The sequence below is a fragment of the Dermacentor andersoni genome, chromosome 2 (assembly GCF_023375885.2).
Source record: "Dermacentor andersoni chromosome 2, qqDerAnde1_hic_scaffold, whole genome shotgun sequence".
NCBI lineage: Eukaryota > Metazoa > Arthropoda > Arachnida > Ixodida > Ixodidae > Dermacentor > Dermacentor andersoni.
The window spans coordinates 27,125,036-27,151,047 of NC_092815.1; the positions used below are offsets into that span (position 1 = coordinate 27,125,036).

The following is a 26,012-nucleotide window of genomic DNA, read 5'->3' on the forward strand; positions in this document are numbered from 1 at the left end:
TGTATTCCAGTTTCAATGATACTCAAGTGTCAAGTTAAGGGTGCGATCCTTATGCGAGGAAAAAACTGACCAATTTCTATTGCCCGAACAGGGAGCCGTATATATTGTGCAAGTAAATACCATATCCTTTAAAAAAAAAGAGAGCTTCTCTTTCAGCATGTTACAGTGCAGCACTCACTGTTTTGTTGCACAGTATCTGGAGGAGCCCTGCCTGCAGGTGGGGTCCGCCAGAGGTCCAAGGGCTGTGGCTGCTGCAACAAAAGACATAAAACCAGGTCAGCATTCAAGGAGAAGAAATGGAACACATGAAATACAAGTGCCATAACAATATTTGTTCATTTTCAGAAAGTGCCAGAAAGTGTTAATCACCTAGAATGGACTCCAGTGACTCTGCCCTTTACTTCATTCGGTTAACAGCTACTATCTTCCAGCGGTAAGCGCTTGTGGATTTGGCTTCCTTTTATTTAGATCAGCAAACTAAACCTTGGTTGAGAAGGAGGTGCCAGTTAGAGCAGCTGAACAGGCAATGTCGAAACGCTTCGTCGGACTTCTCAGGCAGTCCATCACAAGGGAATGAGGAGGAGAGGCAAAGAGTTGCTCAGAAATCCACTGCAGGAACCACAGGAGGGATGATGTAATCCCTGAATGCCTCTCCAGCTCACTGCAGTAGCTAGAAGTTGTTTCAAATGTATCGCTTTGCACTGTTGCTAAAATGCAAAGTGGCAAAAGTGGCCATTGACAAAAATGCCCCTAGGCAGAAATAAATAGTACTGGAACGTATCACTACTACCGAAGCGAAACTGAAGAAGCTGAATGCAGATCCACTATATAAATGTTGATTGTTTGATGCTGTGGGGATGCGTGACCAGGGTGTCTACCAAGTTGACATTTCCAAATTCCTTGAGTTTTCCAGGTTTTCCCTGAGTGCCATTGCAAAATTCCCTGAGTGACGCAGAGCTATATTTTATGTCAAGACGGCTGAAACCACGTCGCCCGATGCCGTCACTCTCTAAGCATATGAAAAAATTAAAAAAAGAAAACAACTTAATTCAGTTTGAATACTAAGGAGTAGTGTTTATTTTATTCAAAAAGAGGATAGAAAGGAGGGGTTAGTAAAATGCACAGCAAATAAAATGTCTTCGAAAAAAGTTGCAAATCGAGTCGGATCCGACATCCTCAAATACGAATAAAAAGGAGATGCATACAGAATCAAATACTTTCGAATATGAGCGATTTCTATCAACTGATAGCAAGCTCAGTGATATGAGGCCCGAACTTTGTCACAATTGAGATTCTTTCCCAACAGCTTGTAAGTCAACCTCAACTGTACTGACATACTGTCAGCCCGCATACAACGCCTCAGTGTTGCGTTTCACTGCTTTAAAAAGTTTATTTTGGTTTGGATGAGGGACACCTGCATCTCGGCATCAGCCAAGACTTTTTTCTTTAGCTCAAGCTCCTTCAAAACGGCGGCAGCACGCTTCCTTTCCTGTTCATTCCTCAATATGTAGGTTCTTTCTGTTCTTGTCCTCTTTCCGTCACTCGTTCACCCCACGGACCATTTGAAGTATCTTAATTCTTGGTCAGTTGCACAGTCCAAATTCGATTTTTCGAACCCCTTAGGGACCGCGAAAACGTCCGAAAAATCAGCCAGCTGGAAAAAATTAATGCATGTCATTTACTGGCCTTAAGGGGCTCAAACCGCCACAGGCACATTCGAAATTGCTCTGAAGGCCTGTCGGTACACGTATTAGGCATAGCGGTGCTCGTACTGTAACAGAAGATACTGGATGCATGCGTGCATAATTAAGGAATACATACTGTGTCCTGTGGCAATAGCCCCTTCCCACTCTTGTTATGCTTCACTGTAATACATTTTTGTATGCTTTACCAAGTAACATTTCTGTATAGAGGCGAAGCTGACTTTCAGGAACCGGCTTTATGCAATGCACCGTGCTTTCCAAGCTTCTAAGCCAATCGCGAGAACCACAAAGGTGCAGTCAGTACCATTGCTAACAGCAGCGAATTCTTTCAATGAAAAACACGGCACCTAACGGCAAGGAGCTAACAGCGAAAGTCGAAGCAGCTAGGTCTAGCGTTGCCGCAGTGGTGGCTACGGCTGCCAGCGGATCTGCGTGCGAGAGCGCCGGTTCGAGGCGGCGAACTAATCAAAACGGCAGTGGTGATGGCTTTGATTAATGCCGTTTCGGACCTGTGGTCACGGCAAGAAGTCCGGAAAATCGGATGGCAAAGGGTTCTCGCGTCCGAAATTTCAAACGTTCTGATAGATTGACTCTATGGGGTACGTGGTGGTGCCGCGAAGCTGTCCAAATTATCGGGCATCGCGAAAGTCGGTCGTTGACTGTACACTGGAAACTCCTCCAGCCTTCGACAGGGCGTCAAATAGGATTCATTACGATTCCTGTCTATTACTAGAGCCAGCATTACCGTGACTTTCGACCCTTCCAACAAAATTACCAATTTTCCCTGATAGAAGTACAAATTCCCTGAGTTTTCCCTGAGTTTTTCCAGACTACTCAAAATCCCTGAGAATTCCCGGTTTTCCCGGTCGGTAGACACCCTGGTGACTCTCACGCATCCCCTGATATGCTGTTTTTCCCGCATAGCGCGTCTCCTGCAGGGCGGCTTCGCCCCCCGCTGGGCCTGGCACCCGTGGCGGTCGGAGTGGTTGAACCGCAGTGCAAGAGATGGCGCTAGTGTTGCGCTGCGGCGGGGTTACTTAGGCGCGGGAAAGAAAGGCGCTTGGTCTCTTGGGTTCGAGATCGTTGGCGGGCGCGAACGTCCGCGCGGGCGCCGTCCAATGCTTCTGCGAGACTGTCTCGCGTGGCCGCCCTCGAACGTGCCACCATTCGCGTGACTGTACACGCGAACGACCAGGCGTTGGGATCCAGCATGGGGCGAACATATTCGCTCGCTATCCGGTCACTCGGTGAGTCAGACTTCTAGATTTGTCGCGCGCCCATCGGCATGTTTTGGGGATAGCAACTCGGCTAGCTGGCATTGATCTATGAAAGGTGCAATAAATGCCCTTGTGATTGTTTGCACTACTTTGTTGTCGTTCCTTTGTCCCAAGAGTACGGAGGAGAACCCCAAATCTCCCACAATGCGTAGGGTTTAGAGTTGCAAAGGCCAGGTCTGGCCAAACAGTCCAAAGCAAGTGGTCATGAGTTGTTAATGCAGCTATGAATTGCTAACGGTACATGTAACATGGCTGTACAGAGACCTAAAAACATTCACTGTAAAGTAACGTATTTACTCGCATAATGATCGCACTTGTTGATTTGTTGCGTGCCCACGAGTGCAGATGAGAAGAATCGAAAGGCACCTTTTTTGTTGTTAACCACAACCATTATAAAGCCTACACAGAATAAAGGAAAGTTTGGTTTTAGCTTTTTTTTTTGTCATAGAAGTGCGGAAACTGATGAAAGTAATGAAATGAGGAATCTACTTAAGAATTTTTCGTGTGTGCAGACTGCTTGGTTTGTCTTGAAGAGTCGTTTGCGTAGCATTTGACAGATGGTAAGCGCGATCAATATTAGCTAGACTTGGCACACGACATATCGCTGCAGCAATTTCGGGGTGCGATCATTACATGGGAAATAAAAAAAATCGAATTTTGACGACAAAATTCAGGGGTGCGATCATTAGGCGAGTGCGATCATTATGCAAGTAAGTACGGTACATAAAATATTTATGTATTAAAATTGTGAAAATGAATTGCGAGGTGTGCTATGAACACAAAAAATATGCTTCAAAATGAAGCCATACTAAAATGTATAAGTGCTTGTAGCACTACTGTGTCACCAGGAAGGACCTCTGAAGATAAGGGCCTGGCGGCATTTGCTATACACAATGCCATTATTGCAGCAACAGCCTGTAATAATAGAAGGGCAGGATAAATTTTGACGTTTACAGTGATGTAGCCCGTCCGTCTGTCCATCCGTCTGTCCCTAATCATTTTCCTGCCAACCTGGGGCACTGGGAAGTCCGTGGTTGAGTGGGTAGTGCATTAAATGAAATTCTGAGGTTTTACATGCCAAAACCAGGCATGGCATAGTGGGGGAGACTCTGGGTTAATTTTGATCACCTAGGTTTGAGCACCTAGGGCCGTGTGTGTGCATCCAATGCACAATGCACGGCCATTTTTGTATTTTGCCCCACCTAAATGTGGCTGATGTGGCCAGGATTTGATATCGCGCAGTCAGGATTAGTAGCGCAATGCCACAGCCACTACACCACTATGGCGGGTGTGGGTGGTGCATCAGGCTGCTATGCTGAGGGAACATGGTTTGAAAGCAATCGTCCGACTAACTTGGGTCACTGTCACTGAGGATGTGGTGATGTGTACATACGTGCCGCTCTTCAACCAACATCTTTCACACTGATATGGGTCACTGGAGATGAGGGACTGGGTTGGCACTGTTGTGCAAAGAAATTCCACGACACAGACTTGGACCACTGGGCACTTTCGAGTACTTTTCGAGTATTAACTCGAATCTAATGCAGACTTCATTCCCATTAAAACGGGTCCGAAAATTGTATGCATGTTAGAATCGAGTTTGACCTTAAATCTGCATTACCACATCACCATCGGCATTTAAAAATAGCTGCCTTGTACACGCTTCAGGCTTAGCTGCCGTAGCTTCCTGCATGTGCTGTACAGTCGAACCCGACTATATGGAACCCGTTTACATTGAATTATTCTGTATATCGAAAAAATTCTGAACACGGTATAGTTATAATGAGTATATATAGCAAAAATTATGCTTACATCGAACAAAAATAGCAGCGACTCCCGATGTATCGAATGATAAGCGGCGCAAAAATGCCCCCACAGGTTGGCTTTCCCTCGCCACAGTGGAAAAACCCAGTGTCGCGGCTCCCTCCAACCGCTTTCCCTACCATGACCGCGCTGCGGCGGGCGAGCCGTTGACACCTCCCTGCAAGAAATTATCTTGGCCAGCCTGCAGTGCTTGCTCAGACAGCCAATCAGAGGGTCTTGCTCCCTCGTCCTGCAAGATGGCGCAAGTGCAGGTTGTCTCGCTACCTTTCTGGTTCATTGTTTTTAGGTCTTGTGGGTCTTGCTGCAGTGTTGTTGTGATGAAGCGGCAGAATTTATGGTAAATCATAAATCGGGTCGAACGCAGTAAGAAGTCGGATGACCCCGCAGCGTGCAAGATTCTGAGGAGCACACTCAGCACGATCTTGAATAATGGGGAGATTAGGGCTAAAGTGGACAAACTCGCGACCTGGTGCCCGTGGCACCTGACACATACGCAGCACCGTGTACAAGTGGTTCATCCGAAATTGCTTCAGACGTGCTGGCTTCCGCATGCCCGGTGACCACTGTAAATTCTGATGAGTACAACGAAGCCATTGCCGGTGTTACTGAAGTTTGGAGCGAGCTGTCAGAATTTCCGGAAGCTGTTGACGATCAACGGTCGACAAGTTTGTGAGTGCAGATGATGGTGTCGCAACCACGGGAGAGCCCGAAAACGAAGACTACATCGCCGACATCGTACCGAGTACAAGTGAAAGTGGGCACAATAGGGAAAGCAACGATGGTCCTTTGCCCACATCCTCCGAGGTGATTGGTGCACTCGCACTAGTCCGGTGCTCCGGTGCGAATGTGGAAGGTTGCGGCCTCAGCTGCTCCAACTCTTTAGACAATGTGTAGAAGTGCATGCGTCGCAGGCAGCGAAATTGCCCAAGCAGAAGAAAATACAGGACTATTTCATGCAAAACTAAGCTAGTTTTATCAATAAAGTGGTTTTATAAATGGTATGTGCTTTTATGATGTCCAATTCTTTAGCAGGCTTATGTCGAATCATGCCCTATATCAAACTGATAGGCGTCTTTTTGCAAGTTCGATATAGCCGGGTGTGACTGTAGTATGTGTGTGTGTACACGCTTCGGGTCTAGTTGTCGTAGCTTCTTCCATATGCTATAGTATGTGTGTTTATGTTAGTCCACCGTCTATCTTCCCATTATCTGCATTTGCTCTATCAGCATGGAAGTGCCTACTACGAAGACACGCAGAGTTCACCATGATGGCGAAATTAAAAGGAAAGTGATCATGCGTGAGGAGACAAATGGAAATTGGGCCACAACACAAGCAGTCGGAGTAGCCGAAACTTGTGTGCCGGACTGGCACAAAGAGAAGGAGAGGCATTCTACTTTGGAGGCTTTTGTATACGGCACGACCACGTGGGCCCTACCTTGAAGGCGACCGACCTGTGATGAGGTCAGGGTCTACGTGTCTAGCCGCACTGCGCTGTTTGTGCTGAAATGAGATGCAGCATGAAGGTCAATTTGGTCACTCCTGCTACCACACTTCTTCCATCCAGCGTTTTGATAAAGAGTTTCCAAGGTTATAGAGTGCGACGTGTTCATGTTTGCTAGCGCGCGCTTTGCACCACGCTTGTTAATTTAGTTAGAAAGCAAATGTTTACAAGTTTATATGGCCGATAAAACTACTATCGTCACTTCGTATAGTTGTCTACTAATTTGCTATCGTAATTGATGCTTTGCCTTTAGGGTGAAACTGCATAATTTCTTATTCATTGCAACTTTAGTGCACTGGGAGTAAATCTGTCTTACCAAATGGGAGAAAGTTCCATTTCTGTATGAGAACATAAGGTGTGTGGTATTGTAAAGGATTTCTCTTTTTTTGGAGGGGTCATTGCAAGCGTGTGCATGTTACAATCGAGGGTGTTGTTGTTTTCTTGTTTTTCTTCTTTTTTATTTGCCACTCAAAATGGGTGCGTATTACAATCAAGGGCACATTACAAAAGAGTAAATATGGCATGTACCAGTCTACAATGAACCTCTTTGATGCCAACTGGAGTAACTAGATGCGCACTGGGAACGTGCTGCTCTAAAATGATGAAAAAGAGCCGCTAAATTTCTTAAGATGCTGAGAGGAATGGAACTCGTGTCACAAGATTACCTCGAGGACAGCAACCCGACGCATTAGCAGATTGCCACAAATGCACTGGGTATGTGCCACTTTTCAATGAATGCCTTTCACATCGTTTTAGCAAGCTGAGCCATGAATGCACTGCACCTGGCAACAGCTTTCTGTGGCACCACAGGCAAAGCTTACGCAGCCAGAACGCACTTTTGATGCTACGACCCTGATGCTATGCAATTGTAATCATCTGTAGACTACACAGCATAAAATAAAACATACCATGTATTTTTTCTTTTCCCAGTGAAGATATTTTTTTTTAATGAATAAGAAACTTGCTGCATAAAGGATTTTGACAGCTTCTTGTTCCTTGTGTTTTTCGCTTTCCAATGTTCACATCTGGTTTTCCTGGTCACTTAAACAAAGAGTAAGTCACGACAGCGATGCGTTGTGGAATGTTTCATTGGCTGCATATGATAACAGGGGAAGGTGTTGAGTAGCGTGCAACTGATACCACAAGTGAGAGATACCACGATGGTTCGCATTCCAGCGCAGTCATGATCTACTACGGGGTCTACAGCATTCATTCGAGTGAGTGAAAACAGCGTGGCAGGAATGCTGCTGCTTGTAGATGCCGACAGTCTCATGCCCGCCACACTGTCCGCTGTATTTTGAAGTGCATCTTAACTTGAAGCCTATGCTTGACTTGTGTGGGGATGCGTGACCCTCACGCGTCCCCTGATATGTTGTTTTCTCGCATAGCTCCCGTCTGCTGTAATCCGGCTTCACCGCGTGGCTTTACTGCGGCAGTCGGTATACTTGCAGGGTAGTACGAGAGATGGCGCGAGCGTTGCTCTGCTAACACCACGTAAATGCGGGATTACTTGGGCGCAAAAAGAAGAAGGCTCTTCCTTTTTGGCTCAGGGTCGGCAAGCGGCGCGAACATTCTGTGCGTGCGCCGATCCATGCTTCTCCGGGACCGTCTCGCGAGGCCTAGCCCGGAATGGACAAACACGATCGTTCGAACGCACCACCGTTCGCGTGACCATAGGCGCGAATGACCAGGCGTTAGTGTCCAGCATAGGGTGAACCTATTCGCTCAATACCCGGTCGAGGTGAGTCGGGCTTCCACGATTTGTTGCGCGCCCATCGGCATGTTTTGTGGATAGCAACTCGGCTAGCAGGCATTAGTCTATGAAAGGTGAAATAAATGCCTTTGTGATTGTTTGCACTACTGTGTTGTCGTTCCTTTGTCCCAAGAGCACGGGTGAGAACGCCACACTTGATATAAATGACTCCTGGTGTGAATGTTCCCAAGGCACCGATTGCGTTTCCTTCGGCCCATTCACGACAGGCATCATTTAAACCATGTCAAGTGTGGGCTTCAATTTAAGATGCATATCTGAACACGGGGCTAAGTCTCGTGAAAGTTATTGTAACCACCAGCAGCCTTCGGGCCTCCCTTTTCTGAATAAATTCATTTATTCATTCCTCGAAAATGGACAATCTAGAAAGCTGACATTGCATGCCATGCAATTTATGAAATGGCTTGTTTCCTTTATGTAGGACTTCCTATGTGCTCCGTCATTTTTTAAAACATAAAAAATGATTGAAATGAATTCTTGGTGAAAAAATGAACAATAAGAAACAAAAGAAAAAAACTTCAATAAGAGTACATCCTACGTTCCTTCTTTAGACAAAATATTTTAGCACTTGCCATAGTCAATAGTGCATGGCTAAGCATAAAATAAGAAGGTACATTGAAGTGACATGTTCATGAGAAGGGCTCCACTAATACTAATATCACATGGACATTTCTGATCACGATCGGGGCCAATCCAGATCAGATTTCTTGATCACGATAAACAGTTGTCGCTGCTACACGATCCAATGATCCGGATCAAGTTATCGTTAGCTGATCGTAAGCAGCTCTCAGAACTGCATAATGTATTAGCTACAAATTTAGATTTACAAAATATGCCTAAATTTGGAAAATATTTCAATTTTACAGCATATTATTGGTGGTAAAAAGATTGTTAATGGAGCTGCCTTCACTTCTCGTAGTTAGTGTTTTCAGAATATTGTGCAATACAGCGCAGATGTCAGCCTGCGATCGTGATCAAGGGGTCTAATTGCGATTCCTGGATTGCGAGATCTGGATACCACAGGATCGCGATTAAAAATAAGCTTGTAGCAACAGCTATCCGGATCGGCCCCGATCACGATCAGAAGTGTAGATGTGACACCGGTATAAAAAAAACGAAATTGAAATAGCCAGCAAAACATTTGGACTCCTTGACGTAGTAACACAACCACAGGTAGCTCTGCCCACGTAGCTTTGGCTGTGCTGCCAAAAAATGTTGTCATTGGGTGTAAGTGTGTGCACTCTTCAAAGGACCTCTCACCAACTTGGGTAACTGAGTATGTGCCACTGACTGTGCAGCAAGCAAGGGACCAATTCTCAGCATTCGCAAGCACCAGCATGCCACACTTCTCGTCTCAAAGGCCACGCATTGTGGGGACCTCACCCGGGCTGTTGGGTTGGGACAAAGGAACGACAACACAGTAGTGCAAACAATCACAAGGGCATTTATTGCACCTTTCATAGACAAATGCCTGCTAGCCGAGTTGCTATCCACAAAAGATGTCAATGTGCGCGCACCAAATCAAGGAAGTCCGACTCACCGCTACTGGATAGCGAGCGAATGTGTTCGCCCCATGCTGGATCCCAATGCCTGGGTGTTCGCGCGTACGGTCACGCGAATGGTGGCGTGTTCGAAGAAGGCCACGCGAGACGGTCTCGCAGAAGCATGGATCGGCGCACGTGCAGAATGTCCGCGCAGCTTGCTGAACCCGAGCCAAAGAGGAAGCGCCTTTTCCTTCCCGCGCCCAAGTAACCCCGCCGGTAGGCAGCGTTAGCACCACAATACTCGTACTCAATACTCAATCTCTCGTACTGCGCTTAAACCAGACCGACTGCCGCGGGCATCACGCAGGCCACGCGGCGAAACCGAATTGCAGGAGACGGGAACTATGCGGGAAAACAACATATCAGGGGACACGTGAGAGTCGCGCATCCCCACAACATAGACTTATCGGCAGTGCCACAAATGGCGCAGCGTGTCCATAAGAAGCATGAGAGAGGAGCCTGGTTGCAGCAAGACGCATCAGATATCCTGAGGTCAGAGTTTCACAAGCACCAGCGCCATGCATCTCGGAGGCCACACGCAGGCTTCATGGTGGCAGCACTACATGGCTCCAAGTGTTCTTAGGCAAGCATGAAAGAGGAGTCCTGCTGTAGTACATGCCTTATACATAACTTATTTCAATGATGACAATACACTGTGTCGCTATATTGGGTCAATGCTAACGCATTACAATTGGCAGTCATCGTGAGATAAGTTCTGCCACTATTTCTTTTTTTTGTATTTTTCCAAAAGGAGGCCAATGCCGAGAAAGTGCGTTGCGAAAATGTAAAATATCAAGCATTTTAACTTTTATGCAGAAAACAGAGCTGCTGACGGCAGGTTACGTGGGTAAAGTACTAAAATGCTGAGACACTAACTCTCTTTGCTTGCCCAATTCATTGTAGAAATTGTAAATTTTAGCTACATCAGGGCAAATTTTATGAGTCAACCTTGTTAAGATAGAACTTGAATGGGGAACTGAGCTGATCGCAGCAGAATTGTCATTATGGGAACTGAATGCTAAAAAGCCGATCATAGTTGCCGGTGAAATATTAACTGCGCCACAGGATGCTCAACTGCGATTCATTGCGACTCCTCATTGGCTTGTCTGAAGGCTCACAACCAAAGCTGTAAAAATGATGGCATGTTTAGAAGCATGGCGTGCTCTTGATTCAATTCTCAACTGAAGTGCGAAACAATCATCTGCATAACATATTTTCATAGTGCCTTTTCATAGTGCCCTGTGGTCTGAAAAAGCTGGAACCAGAACCATGCACATACCCGAAATGCATCAGATCCCACAGGGGGCTGCGGTCCACCAAACTCAGAGGACCTTGGGCCTTGAGCTGACACCTCAAATCCACCTAATTGTCCGGCTATGATGAAGTGATCCGGGGCCTGCATGCAAGCATGCAATTCCATTGACAACCAACACAACTTTGGAGAACAAGCAGCCTCAATTAACCCTCATGAAGTTTGGCTATGTTAAAAAAACAAGCGGAATGTATACAATGAGTGCTGGTGATCATGCCTACAAAATATTACGCCGCTGTACACTGCAAAACAGCTGAAATTTCAAAACAAATGTTGCATGTTCTTCTTGAGGGAGCCCTGCTCCCAGCCAGAAAGCACAGGTCAGAAGTGCACCAACGTAATTTGCCTTGCTGGAACATCACTAACTGTGACATGTGACTTCGAGAATTATTCAAACCTACAGTTATTTGTTTGATCTATTGCTTCACTAGTAGATGTAAAATTTAGTGAAAAAGTAAAACCTATGAACAGAATGTCTGCAAGTCTTTGTTTTACGCCGTGCTGTAGCAAGAGGGACATACCGTGTTTTTACATGTATAACCTGCAACAGAAATGCAAAAAAATTTAAAAGTGAAGTCGAGTGCGGGCTATATAATTTCGCCTTGAAGTGTGGCTTCATCGCAGCGTGGCAGTGCGGTGAAGCCGCATTGTAAGGTCAGGTTCTCTGCCACTTAGTTTCGTTGTCTCCTAAGGAATCCCACCCTTGCATGTTAAACTCCCCTCTCCTCTCCATGATCATTCATTCTCCATTTCTTTATGGAACACCATTTGCATTTAATAGTTAGCAAATAGTGCACGCAGCGACGGCAAACTAGAACTGGTATCATGATAAGCTGCACTCAATGGTCATCCTAGTGCAGCAGCTGTTGATAAAGCTTTCACATGACTGAGCAAATTGCAATTTGAGCTTGTGGATTACGTACATCAACTGTACCCATGGTGCTCCCTCAGTACCGTGCCAAGTGCTTCGCAATAAGGCTCGGTCGCGTTTGCTCTACAGCCATTGCCCATGCAAGGGTAGCTCTGACCGCACTGTCATCCTTTGTCGTGCAAACGCTAGCTGCGAAGTGATCCGATTCATGTCACATGACTGATTCATTGAGACCACGTTCGTTGTGTAAATCCAGATTTATCATCATCATCGCTGAAGAGGGCAGGGGAAGAGCCGCTGGTCGAAGGTACAGCGTGGACGAGTAATGTGTCTGCGAACAGAGACTTCTTGAAAGGATTTCAGCATTGTTGTATGCAGTTATTTCTGCGAGTTATATGTGTGGATATTTTTTTTTCTTTCTGGGCTGTTTTAATTGGGAGTGTGGCCTATACGTGGAAAAATATGGTACTTCCATTTTGTCTGCTTGTTCCTACATTGTGCAGTCGTGCACGCAAAAAAAAAAAAAAAAAAACACCAACAGCAAAACTATCTTAAAATGTGCACAGATTGAAGGAACCCTTTTAATGAAGTGCATAAACAGCTAAACAACAATGCAGATGTTCTTGTGCACCGTGCACAAAATCCTGTATGGTGCGAAACAAGACAAATGCAACAGCTTGTGTGTGAGGACCATCACCGGAACTATGCCGCGCAGCAACAATGTGAGGAAAAAGAAATTAAGAAGAAGACGGCGGGGCCCATGACGTATACATGATGCGATCCTCCGGCTCCAGTATGGGAGAATGCAAGAAGGAATTTTGCTTGTGGAGCTAGATGGGGCAAGTGGAAAGAGTGCATGCTGCCGTGAAGCATGCCTCCTGGAATCATAGGTTCAAGACACTTCAAGTAGTTCTATACTACAGTACAGTACAGCGTTCTATACTAGAACGCTGAAAAAACTAATTTCTCAGGATGATAAAAAAGTTTGTATCACCCATAATTCTCATCAGCCAAAAACTAGGGGCATGCGACTATAAAGTTTTCGAATACGAATCGAATACAAATATATTGAATAATGATGTGCTCAAGGATTTATTAGCAAGTTAATTTATTCTAATATGTCGGAACATTGCAATTATACTGACATTGGTAAAAAATTTAACTAGTAAGGCATTATACTAAAAGATATGTATTTCGCTCATGTTAGCTTCGGAAAATTGAGTAATTTCCGCTGATTGTCTGTTCTCGCCAACCTGTGCCTTCTGATATTGCATCAATTTCCCGTAAACTAAGAGGCATGTGACCTTTACCAGTCGTCACTCATTGCATTTGCTGTCAAGCAAGAAGCTCAGGATTGGGCCCGGAAGCTGCCAAAAAGTGCACCCTCGCTGTTGGCAAACCTATGCGCTTTGCTACTGAGAGGATGGCTTTCCTGCATACCTTAATCATCCAATGGCTAAGTGGGTTTTACAGGGGAAATTTCATCAGCAGCATGAAATTATTGCAAAGTTCAACACAATATCAGACACTTTCTTAGATTAGATAAGAATAAATGCTGAGGACCATGTTTTCTCTTGCACAGCCAGCAATGTAATATAGTATTCGATAATATTCACAATTTTCAAATATTTGCACAATGCTACCAACGTAAAAATTTGGAAATTAAAGGGGGTCGTGGCAATGAACTAGCCAACTTACTCAAAATTTCCTTTTTTCCCCCCCTAATTATAAGACTTATTTGATGGCTAAATACTTGTAAAAGGTATGCAGAATTTTTGTTCGAAAATTTCACTTTTGTTTGGAGTGTTGACTTCGAAATCGGGAAGAAAAGATGGAGGATGCTTAAGCTTTGCCCTTAAGAGTAGAGTGCGATAGCATTCAAAGTTCCCTGACTGCTTCTCATGCTTCCCAGCAACTGGAGCGTATGTACCCGTACTGTTTACCGGAAAACACTGGCCGCGAACACTATGCATGAAGGCAGGCTTTCTGGTAGAAACGCAGCGGAGGTGAGTGCTAGCTGGAGGTATTGCAAGGAACCAGGAGCGCCGCTCCGTGGCCGTCAAGACACCCACGCACCGGCGCGCGCAAATGGTGGACGCCACGGCCAGTCTGTGAATGATGGAAATGCTGGAAAAGGGGTTTTTTTTAGTTTTCGTGTAACAGAATGATGTTTTCTCGTATAATCAAATTACAATCCGAGAGCTACCATGTCTGTAGGTAGTGTGTAAGTTGCACTTTACGATTCTTCTGTGCATTTTAGCTTGAGAAATTCAATTAGCTGAGTAGCTTCCTTAGTTGAAAATCCTTTTGCCAAAATGACGTCTGCACCAACACCCACGCTGGCTTTTCTGCGACAAGGAGCCCTTAACGCTATCGTGTTAAAATTGGGCTTCTGGAGGCGCTATCACATTGCTGATCAGCTTTGTGTTGATGCAACATCAGCAGCTTTGTGTTGATGCAGCACTGTGCTGCCATCTTGGTATTGTCATAAACATGAAAGAGCAAAGGTTCAGACAGCCACAGTGCTGCATTTCATGCAGAAATATAAGAAAAAAAGTGAGTGCGAAAAGGGAAAACTAGCACTGCAGTTCGTTATTGCAGTCGCATGGGTTGCATGGAACGCTGCTATTGGCTGACATGAATTTGAATCACTGGCACTCTTGCTTCAAGCACATTTTGTCAGCAGTGAGCTACGCACTTCACATTTTCCGAGGCCGACATTCCAAGATCTGCCCGGTTATTTGGAATTACTTTAGTTGCTACATACTAGCCTATGCCTGATAGTGATAAGGTCATGATTTGCGCAAGGTAAGAGAATCTGTTTACTTTTCTTTGTGGTGGTGAAGCTACTTTGTCGTGCACTCTGATGAGTGCAAAGGTAGAAAAGTTTGGAATTGTTATCGGGCGTCAAGGACGACAGGACTTGGAATACTGAAATAAGGCCACCCATGGAAGCGAATGCCACCGATATTGTCGAGGCAGGAAGACTGGGTCATGTGCGACTGCAGGCTCATGATTTATGCGACGTGTTTGAAAATGGCCAACAAGTTTCAAAAAACTCTTTTCTTTTTTTTACAAAAGGGGCGAGAGAAGTTGGAGTCATCCTAAATTCATTTTAGGCATGATCATTTCACCAAAATTCTACTGTAATAATAGAGAAACTTGAAAAATTCTTGCGGTAGAATGCTCCCTAGGGGGCACTTTGAGCATACAGTAAAACTTCGTTAAACCGTACCCGCTTAAACAGTAGTTTCGTTTTAAATGTGGTAAACTCATATCCCCGACTCAGGGGCCATTCAACACAACACGTTTTGTATCCGGATAAACAGTACCAGCTTATTGCGTACGTATTGGTTAAGATGAAGTGTTTCCACTCTTCGTCGCGCAATCACGGCGGTGCTTCGTCCCCATCAGGCAGCCCGGCAGAACAATGGCCTCCAAGCACCCTGTGCATTTGCGCGTGAAGCCACATCAACATCAACATCATTTCGGTGCCGTGCCACTGAGCCAGAGGTGTACTGTGGTTCTGTGTCATTGTGCAAGCTAGAGGACCCACGTCATGCCGAAGCTCGGATAAAAAAAATGCCGGGTGCTCAGCATAGAAGAAAAATTGGACATCGTTTGTGCTACCAAACGTGACACGAAAAAGTCGGCGCTAGCAGGTGACAGGGATCCAATGTTGACTATGGTGCGTGGCATTTGGAATGCGAAGTTGCTCGGCAGCGATGCTGTGACCACGAAGAGATGTGGGCTACGAGGTTCAACTTTTTGCAATCGTTGCCTCTGTTGTTGCTGAAGTGCTGCCTAACGACAGTGATGAGGACAACACAGAAAGCGCCAGCACAGGCGATTCAGGCCCAACAGTGGCAGAAGCTACGCATTACGTCTGCCTCATGAATGCAATTGTTGCAACGAAATCAGCACCCCACAATCAAAAAGGCGCCCGCGACTTCTGCAACGCATCTGCGTGCGTGCACGGAGAATATGCAACACCAACGAGGGAATTGGCCGTGTGAGTGTTTACTGAAAAGAAGGGGCTGGCTGAAAAGCTGGCACGCAGCTTCAGTAAGAACTGCTGCAACATCAAACGAAAATAACACTTTTTTCGCGTGAAGTGAATAAATACTGCATGTTTTTGCCCTTTCATCACACTCTCTGTGAGTTCCGTTTTTGACAGGTAAGTGGGCGATCTGATGCTCTTTCGGTTAAGCAGTACTACCATTTAGTGCGTACTTTTTCCGAGCTCCGGCCAACTGAGATAAGGCCACCTGGAAATGGCGAGGTTTCACTGTATAACAAAAATTTGCTGTGGGTCCAAGTGAAAGGGAAAATAGGTGTTTCTTGTAGGTTACGGTGTAAGCTTTTCTTCTGAAGGAACTACTTCACTCAATATTTTGTGTAACACAATTAACAAAAAGCAGAATGAACACATATGCAGCCCCTCTGAAACAGTAATGGACCACACCATGTTGCTCCCAGATTGCTTTGCTGGCACCTCATTCTGAGCAGTTCGGCTAATGGATTAAGTCATTCATGCTTGTCTTTGTTGGTTGTGTCAAAGTTGTTCCTGGCCACATGGTTTTTCAGCCTCGTTTGAGTTCCTGCTGAAATGGAAGATGGCTGATTTGCCTGCTGATAATTGGCAATGGACAGCACTGCCGGTGAAAAGCAAGTGCACTGCTATAGATATGGAAACAAAATGCTTCTAACTGATGAGAACTAACTGATGAAGTTTATTCATATAGCTAGGCAGCCATTGGCTGCCTAGCTATATGAATAAACTAACTTCCACTTCAGCTTCGGCAACCATTGCAAACATGCTTGCATCAGATAGCGACGATGGCAGCAAAGATGCGGTAGGACAAGTGGCCTGAACGTTGTCCTCACAGGAGGCCCTGTACATGATTCTGTCCCTCCTGGGCATCGTTTTCATGAGAAACCTTCCATTGCACTAGGTGAAACACCTGCATCCCTTGGAGAAGGATGTCGACTAGCTTCATGTAAAGCAAGCAAGGCTGATGGACATGGGGTCTTCTCGTGCAAGCCAGTGAGAAGTATGAGGGTGGTGAGGTGCATGTGGTGATCTCACCCCAGCATTTCTCCTGGATTTCTCAAGCTGACAGGCTGCCGTGGCAACCTTCTCGCATTTTTTAAAAGGCCCCTATTGGGGCCACCAAAATGATGCTTCAGCAGAGCTCGCATATTGCTTACCACACGGGACCGCTTTTTGTAGTTGTTAAAGCAGTGTCATTCTTGAATGTCGACAGCCGCAGCTTGTTACACACGATCGGAGCACGCAGGAAACAGAGAGATCATGCACGAGGCAAGCATATGTATTATTTAATGGCACCAAGCTCTTATTAAGGGGGGACGCTGCCTATGAAAACTGAAAAATCGCTAAAAAGTCGATTTTTGGAAAACCACATATTCAGTCAGCATGTCTTATAAGCTACTATTTCTGTAAATATCAACGTCTAATTCATCACAAAACTTTTCAAATAAAGTTTATAACGAGCCGCGGGTGCCCTCGAGCAGTGAGCGAGCGCTCAAAATACCCCTACTTGGCGCGAACGCCATTTCTCCACCGCTCCCCCGAGCGCTGCCATTGTGGTGTTGTTTTGTTAGTGCATTCTTGTGCATTTTTTTCCCCGCCACCCGTGGCGGTGGCAGTGGCGGAGAGGCGTAAATCGCTCATGATTTGAGGGCTCGCGAGAGCTTTCAAGTTTCCAGCAGTTGAGACGCGAAGCTGAGATTGGGGAAAACATACGCTCCTCAAGGACGCGGGGGAGCCCGCGACTCCCATTGGCTGCTGCCTGCGATGACGTAGTGGTCTCCTGTATAATGCGTCCGGCCGTCGTCTGCTTCGGCTCCTCCATCGCCGACGCCCTTTGTGTGTTCTGCTTGCCATCGTCGAACTTTGCAGCCGTTCGCATATTCTCCAAGTTTCTACCGTCTTTACGAGACCATTGTTGCGTTTAGCCTGCCAATTGTTGTGCGGTCGGCCACAATGCGCCCAAAGAAACTCAAGACGCTACACATGTTCGATGCAAGGAAGCGTTCTATGAAGCTTGCCCGCATTAAAGCAGTGATTTGGGCTTGTTGGTAAGACATCGTGAGGCTTATAGCACGTTAAAAAGACAAGGACGAAAGTGAGTGTCACGTGAGTGTCCTGTGTGTGTCACGTCTCACTTTCGTCCTTGTCTTTTTAACGCGCTATAAGCCTCACTTGCCCGCATGGCGAAGCTCGCCGCTCGCCCGTGCGCCAACGATGATAGCACCGATGGTTATGTGGGGCATCTTCTGCTTCATCTACGCAAGAGCGTGGTTACGTCGACGCTTCTAGCAACGCGACTCCTGCTCCACCGGCGCAAGAATTTGTCATGACGAGTGCGCCTGGTGTCTCGTGCTCATCGACACAGCTTCCACCTTCTCTCTTTCATCTGCCTCTGAGGGTGCGATCGCGTCGTCCACTGTGCGCTTAAAAACACATTTTCTTACATGTGAGGAGAAAGAGGCGGCGGATAAAAAATGTGCTGCTGTGCAACAAGGACTTGGCGCGATGTCAGCGACAGAGCGAAAATTTCAAGCAACGGAGCGCGATCCTGAAGCTGCCACCGCTACAAGTGTATGCAAAAAATTTCTCCTTGTGCAAATGGATGCCCTAGGCGACCTGCTATCCGGGACCCTGTGCCAGCGGTGCTTCGTGACTAGGATGAAGGTTCAAGGAGACACCCAACTTGGACTTGCAACAAAGCTTGAGCTGCTATGTTTACATTGTGGAGTAGTTGCAAGCTCGTGGAGTTCTGCTGGTCAGGACGACTCAACGGCTTTTGATGTGAATATGAGAGCCATTGGGGTAACAAAACAGATAGGGAAGAGACAAACAGCCCTCACCCTCAATGACTTTTAGGCAGCGATGAACGTGTCCCATCGTGACCTGCATCATAAGACTTTTCAGAAGCACTTAAAGAAATTCAGGGAACCGCAGACACAGTGCATAGACAAGTTCTATGCAGAATCTGCTTCTGCTGTGAAAACCACCTACAAGAAAATGGATCCATATTTCAGCAGGGATATCAGAGTAAACTTTGATGGAACATGGCACAAGCGCGGCCACACGTCCCATATATGAGTTGGTGTAATAATTGAATATCATACGGGCCTCATCTTGGATGCCATTGTTTTATCGAACCAGTGCCTTGATTGTCAAGTAGGACCAAAGCATAGAGACCCAGGCTACAGTGGCGTAGCCAGAAATTTCGTTCGGGGGGGGGAGCTCACATTGCAGCTCGGTCTCCTCCTTAAGAGTAAGCTTTAGCTCGAGTGCTCGTATCTAAATACATGTAGAAGGAGCATACGTTTTTCTCGGCAACCAATGCACCAAATTTGACGAGGTTTGTTGCATTTAAAAGAAAAACTTAAATTCTAGTCACTGCTGGTTTCGAATTCTTCATTTAGGTAGTCAATTCTTTATTAAAGATTGACCAAGATCGCAAATTTTCAGAAAACGAAACCATCAAGTTTAAAGCTCTAACTCAGCAATGAAAAATGATATCACAATTCTGTGTATTGCACCTGATAGTGCATCTACAGCGGACAAAATTACTGTTACACATGAATCTCAAGAAATTTAGCATTATGGAAATACGGCTTTCGCAGAATCCTTGTACACAACGTAACCAATTCACGTAAGATACGAAATGACCCACCAAGTTTGTCCGATTTCCCTGTTATAATAGATGCAGTTTACTGAACGGCGATATATGTGCTTGCTGCAGAGCTATTAGTTTGTAAACGTCGTGCTTCTATTTTTTTTTTGAACTTTCGAGTTTTTCAAAATCGAAATTCTCTAAACCGGAATTCCGCTTCCAACACACACTAGAATTTAACTTTCTTTCTCAAATGCAACAAATTGAATTAAAACCAATCCTGGGGTTACCCCGGAAAAGTGTTTCTGCATTTTACATGTATTTGAATAGGCCGCGTTGGAGTTGTCGCGAGCTAAAGCTTCCTCTTAATCAATTTGTCCGGGGATCAAATACGTGAATAACTGCGTTGCCATTGCTAAAGATGCTGGAAACGAATTCTTGAACGCTACGCACTGTCAAAACAAGTAAGATATGCATTTTTTTATAAAAGAATATGCTTGCATGTGCCATAAATTGTGCCCAAAATAACTGATGTCAATGCTTCCATGTTTTTTCTCTATTAATTAAGTAAAGAAAGTATCACACGAACTTTAGAACTATATCAGTTCGAAACCAGCAAAGCAGTGCATGTCGCTGCTATGAAAGATGTAAAGGCCATGAAATTAACAAGCTGAGGACAAATATTGTAATGAAACTTGTGGGGATGCGTGACTCTCACACGTCCCCTGATATGTTGTTTTCCCGCACGGCTCGCGTGGCCTAGCGCCCGCGGCGGCCGGAGTGGTTGAGGCGCAGTATGAGAGATGGCGCGAGTGTAGCGCTGCTAACGCCGCCGGCAGGCACCCGGGATTACTTGGGCGCCAAAAGACAAGCCGCTTTCTCTTTGGTTCGGGACAGCAAGCAGTACGGACGTGCCGTGCCGCGCGTGCGCCGATCCATGCTTCTGCAAGACCGTCTCGCGTGGCCGCCTTGGAACCACCACCGTTCGCGTGACCGTACATGCGAATGACCAGGCGTTGGGATCCAGCATGAGGCGAACATATTCGCTCGCTATCCGGTCACGGTGAGTCGGACTTCTAGATTTGTCGCGAGCCCATCGGCATGTTTTGGGGATAGCAACTCGGCTAGCAGGCATTGATCTACGAAAGGTGCAATAAATGCCTTTGTGATTGTTTGCACTACTGTGTTGTCGTTCCTTTGTCCCAAGAGCATGGAGGAGAACCCCACAAACTTTGTCGTTCAAGAACCTTGTTTAGATCCTTGTACACATGCAACAGCCAGTGAAAAATGTAAATGACGCTGTCATTTGTTCCAATGTATTACGCAGGAGCAGCTGCTCCCGGTCGTGTATCGTGAGTAATTGCACTGAAATTATAGCCGCAACAGAGAGCACGTATAAAAGGCCGAAGTTCTGCAAAATATACGAGGGCGAGTCAAATGAAAGTCAGCCAATGCGAATATTTGACAAACGGGGTACTTTATTTAAAAGCAGTCTCCATGATTATTTAGACATTTGTCCCGTTGTTTAATGAGGTCGCGTGATCCTTGTCTCATTCAACTCCTTGGGTTGCTGCTTAAAAAAGTCTGCAACTGACTCTTTCACGTGATCGTCCGACACGAATCTGGTTCCCTTGAGCTGTTTTTTTCGGTTGCCCAAAAATGTGGAAGTCGCAAGGCGACAGGTCTGAGCTGTATGGCGGATGTTGCAGCGTTTCCCACTTGAACATTGCTGTTTTGTATTAACTACATCAGTGACGTGGGGACGGCATTGTCGTGGAACAAGATGACCCCATTCGTCAATTTTCCATGTAGTTTGTTCTTGATCGTGACACGCAGCCGATTTGGCGTTTCACAATAACGAAAAGAATTGATAACCTCACAAGATTTAGCAAATTCTATCCATAATGGCCCCTGACGATCGAGAAAAAAGTCAACAACACCTTTCCGGCGGAAATGACGGCCTTTCTTTTCTTGGGGGTGGTGAATTCGAATGTTTCCGCTGTAAGCTTTGCCGTCGTGTTTTAGGCTCGTAGAAGTGGCATCATGGCTCGTCCCCGATCACAGTTGGAGACAAGAAGTCTTCACCCTTATTGTGATACCGGATCAGATGAGTCAAGGTAGCGCTGAACTTCTCTGTCTTCTAGCGGTAGTTCAAAAATCTTGGGCAACCATTGCGCACACAAGAGCCGATAACCGAGATGTTCATGAATTATGGCGTGAACCGAACCGTGACTGATGTTTACACGCTGTCCCAGTTCATCGATGCTTATCCTCCGTTCTTGTCTCATCAGCTCATCAAGCTTTGCAATTTTGTTAGGGGTGATTGCACAATGGCTTTGGCCCGGCCTTGGATCGTCTTCATGATTTTCACGTCCTTCTTTTAACCGTTTGCTCGAACGCTTCACAGTGGCCAATGAAATGCAATGTTCAACGTACACGGCAGCCATACGGTGACTAATTTCTTTTGGGAAATACTTTCAGCTGTCAAAAACCTCAGGACACCACGCTGCTCAACTTCTGGAGCGTCCATTACGTCACGCCACCATGTTCAACCCAGTGTATGAGAGCATTACAAAAATTTATAATCACACCTGCGTGTCACTTTTGTAAATGAGAGATGCCTGTGTGCTACACGCATGCCTCGCAGATAATGAACCGAACCATTATTGCCTGGGGCTGGTTGGATCACTTTCATTTTGCTCGCCTTCGTACATCAGAAATGCGAAGGTGCAATGGAATATACAAATGCGAAGATACAGCTTGATAAAAGGCAAAAAAGTGTCACTGGAAACAAAGTTCACTGCACGTATACACAAAACCTCGCAACAAGATATCTAAATATACGTATAAGTCTCCAATAAATCTACGTATCTAAAAAAGTCACTGTATATAATGCGTCAAACAAGGCAAATAAACATGCTGCGCAATCAGAGATCCACAGAATCCTAGATACCGCCCCCATTCCATCCACTCCCCCCGACGTATCGCGCACGATGGAAGGCGGCACGCTTCCTCCCCGCTTTTCTCCTTTGCACAGACAAGACTGAACCACCATCGTCGTCTGATCCATTCCAGCTCCCCCCCTACGCTTTCACTCGCACATACAGCATGCGGCGCGCGGTCCCGATGTTATCGCCCTTGGACTGAAACATGAGGGCGACGGCAGGAATGGGCCTGGAGTGTCCATATAATTGATGTCGCAATACCATATAATAAGAGTATCCGGTAACTGAAGCGTCCCGTGGCCCATTACTGTCCGCAAAAGAAGTAACAAAATCGAACTTTCACCATGCGACAATTCGCTGCACCACAACAATGTCTTTTTTTTTCTTTTGTGTGGCTGGGGCACCGAAATGAAAAAGCGCAAAGTATGTTGGCCACAATCGAATGCCTACTTCGGGCACCTAATGTGGCTACCGAAGGAATATCGAAGAAAACGTGAGATGCTTGGTCCACCGAGAACCATACGCATAGTGCTCGGTATCCTACACTGGCGAGACAAGACTTTCCGAAGAGGTTGCGCTCAAGCGAACGCGGTGCAATTCGTCGAGTCCCCACAGTGATGGCGGCGAGCGACGATAGTTTCTTTTTCTCGTATGCTAGCCAGAAAGCGCCCAACACTCTGCCAGGCGAAGATCCACTCGGCCAGGTAAAAGCGAATGCGCACCGAAGTGCACCGCGCGGTGGTCAGAGCAACACGAGAAAAACGCATGCGCTCTGGCTGGCTCTGACAGCCCGCGAGTAGGGGAGGGAGGACAAAAAAATTTAAGAGGCTCAATGTATCCTCGCGAATAAAAGTCGAAGTAGAAAAAATAAATAAGAACGTAGTTACCTTGGCTGGCTTTGGTTTCTTGATATGGATGCTTTGGCGTAGGAAAAAAAAAATGAGATTTTTTTATGTGTCAGGACGGCACAAATGAACCACCACAACGCTTCATCTCATCGGACCTCGCTGCTGGCTTTGTCAACATGTCTGATAGTGTGTTTATTTGGCGTGTCTCGTTGTATGGTCCGATGTAAGGCTCTAGAAAAGTCAATGCACCTTTGGCGTTCACAATATTTATACGAACATTAACCCACAAAGTTCCGCAAGTGAAGATCTAAAGCACAACTTTGGAAATGTCAATGCACCTTTCATATCAAAAGTTTATGACAACTTTATACCCATAAATTTCGGAATTGACATCCATGTGCTCCGTAGATTCCACTGCCTCCGCAAGATGCCGCGGCGAGCCTGTTCGCCATCAAAACGCCCTTGAAACTTTGTGCTTGGATGGGGCTGCTTGCGTTATGTGACTCCCGGTGCATGGGCGTTGCCGCGAAATCCAGCTTGAGTTCGCAATGTTCGTGGTGAAATGGCTTTTCAAGCATGAAAAAGACATTCTAGACAAAATTCAGAATGATTTCCGGCACCGGAGATTGCTTTGGTGGGCGGTGCATAGACAGCACGAAAAAATTTCGGGTGGGGGGGTGGGGGCTGAAGCCCCATAAGCCCCCCCTGGCTACGCCCCTGCCAGGCTACGCAAGCTGGTAGGAGGATGGAGGTTGAGGCAGCTGTCATACTTTTCTCACGTTCGATGCCAAAGCACAACCTCCGTTACACAATGCTCGTGTCTAATGGAGATAGTGCCACCTTCCCTGCCCTCAAGCAAGAAAATGTTTATGGACTGGTCCCCATTTTGAAGAAGGAATGTCTGAACCATGCCCAGAAGAAGATAGGGACAGCACTGCGCAACCTTGTGCAGAAAAGTGACAAGGCTTTAGGAGGGAAGGGCAGCTCGCTACAAAGGCCCTCCTCGACAAGTTGACGACTATTATGGCTGGGCCCTATGGAACAATTCCAACGATGTGGCTGCAATGCAACGTGCAGTGATGGCATTGTACCACCACGTGACATCGACAGACGAGGATCCTCACCACGACTTGTGCCTTGAGGGTGCAGACTTGTGGTGTCGTCATAACGTCAGCAAGAGTGATGGTGGGCCACCTCTGAAGCATCGGTGCAATCTTCCAGGCTATGTTGCAGAAGCACTGCTAGCTGTTTATGAGCGCCTCTCACAGGCTTCTCTTCTGCAATGCTGCCTGGGAGCAAAGACGCAGAATGCATCAGAATCATTTTGCTCCGTGCTGTGGTCCCTGATGCCCAAAGAGCAGCATGCGTCGCTGATTGCTGTGGAGACAGCACTGCATGAGGCAGTTTTCAAGATACAGTGGAACCCCGTTCATACGTTTTTCACCGGACCGGGGAAAAAAAACGTAACAGCCGGGAAAACGCAACAGTGAGGAAAGCTCCGAAAATGAATGAAAAAAAGGGCAGCTTCAACTATAGACAATTTATTTCCACAGAGTGCGCTTAGGACTTAAAAATGTCTAGAATGATGGCTTGCAGTTTCTTTCGCTCGCTAGAAATCGCCACACGTTTCTCAATAGCCTGGAAGGCCGCATTTCTGTCAGCGTCGCTGTGAGGTGCGACGTACCTGCGGAGGAGGTCTAGAGCCGCAACGGCTTCTCCAAAGCTAGGATTTGGCCACTCCCCGGCATCATGCGGCTCGTGCTCCTCGTCGTCACCGCGCCACGGCAATGGCAACGGACAAAGGAATATCCGCGGGAAATTTTGCTCTCTTTGGCGTAATCATGCTAACCTGCTAATGATTGTTTAGTATTGCTGCGGAGCGCGCGCGTCCGAGCGGCCCGGTTGCGCGCGGCGCGGCGTGGGAGAAATGTAAACAAGAGAGGAGAGCTGGCCTGATAGGCGGAGCAACGCCATGAGCAACGCCAACTTCCGGTTTCACTTTTGCTTCACAAAGAGTGACGTGAGGGCCTCTCCCGAGTTTCCTTCCTCCGTGAGTCGACCCGTCCAACAACCATGCGGTGACCCTAATCACAGTGATGATAGTGAGAGCATTTTTCACGAATGGCCACTTAGTGGCGGCCTCTCGAACTGGCGTGCGGCTTCTTGCAGCCAGTTCCATAGCCAAGCCCGGCCAAGCCCAGCCAAAACTCGTCAAAAGCCAAAATGGCGGCTGGAGCGCGTTGCCTACTTCAGCCCAGGCGGGCTCGGGGTGCTAAGTTGCGACGTATCATGCGGGAACGCTTTCACAGCTACGACGTAACAGCGGGGTTCCTTATACATTGGATCCTATGGAAGCTATGCCGGGACCGGATGAAAACGACGTAGCAGCCGGGAAAACGCAGCAGTGAGGAACGTAACAGCGGGGTTCTGCTGTATAATGCTGGGTGCCACAGGGCCACCCAAGAGCTATGTTCATCAGCGGGGCTAACACCTGGCCACCTGGCCATTCAACTGGCAGCAGAGAAAGGTTCTCTGCGCTTGAAGAAGGCCAAGAAGTGACCGCAAGAGAAGGTGGAAAGGCGGCAAAAGAAGAGAGTGCCTAAGGACATCCCAAGTTACGCTGCAGGGTCATTTTAGACCAATAGTATATGTGCTCACAACTTTCAAAGCTCATTTTCTCAGTATGACTTTTTTGGCTGGTGAGGCTGCTTGTTCCAGCCATATCTCTGTAACCGCTCATCAGATTTCCAGAAGTTTTTTTTTATTG

The 26,012-nt window shown here is 46.5% G+C and overlaps 1 protein-coding gene across 5 annotated transcripts in view; it reads right to left on the reverse strand.

Moving 5' to 3' along the window:
- The window catches only part of LOC126542537 (uncharacterized), a 129,616-nt gene that overhangs the window by 51,632 nt on the left and 51,972 nt on the right, over positions 1-26,012 (reverse strand). For 4 of the 5 annotated variants that reach the window (XM_050189649.3, XM_055077320.2, XM_055077322.2 and 1 more), the window contains exons 10-11: positions 10,900-11,016; positions 179-251 (exon numbers count right to left, since the gene is read on the reverse strand). In XM_050189649.3, the coding sequence (XP_050045606.1) occupies positions 179-251; positions 10,900-11,016 (190 nt within the window). The remainder of the gene's footprint in view (positions 1-178; positions 252-10,899; positions 11,017-26,012) is intronic. The other variant, XM_055077321.2, reaches the window with a different exon arrangement.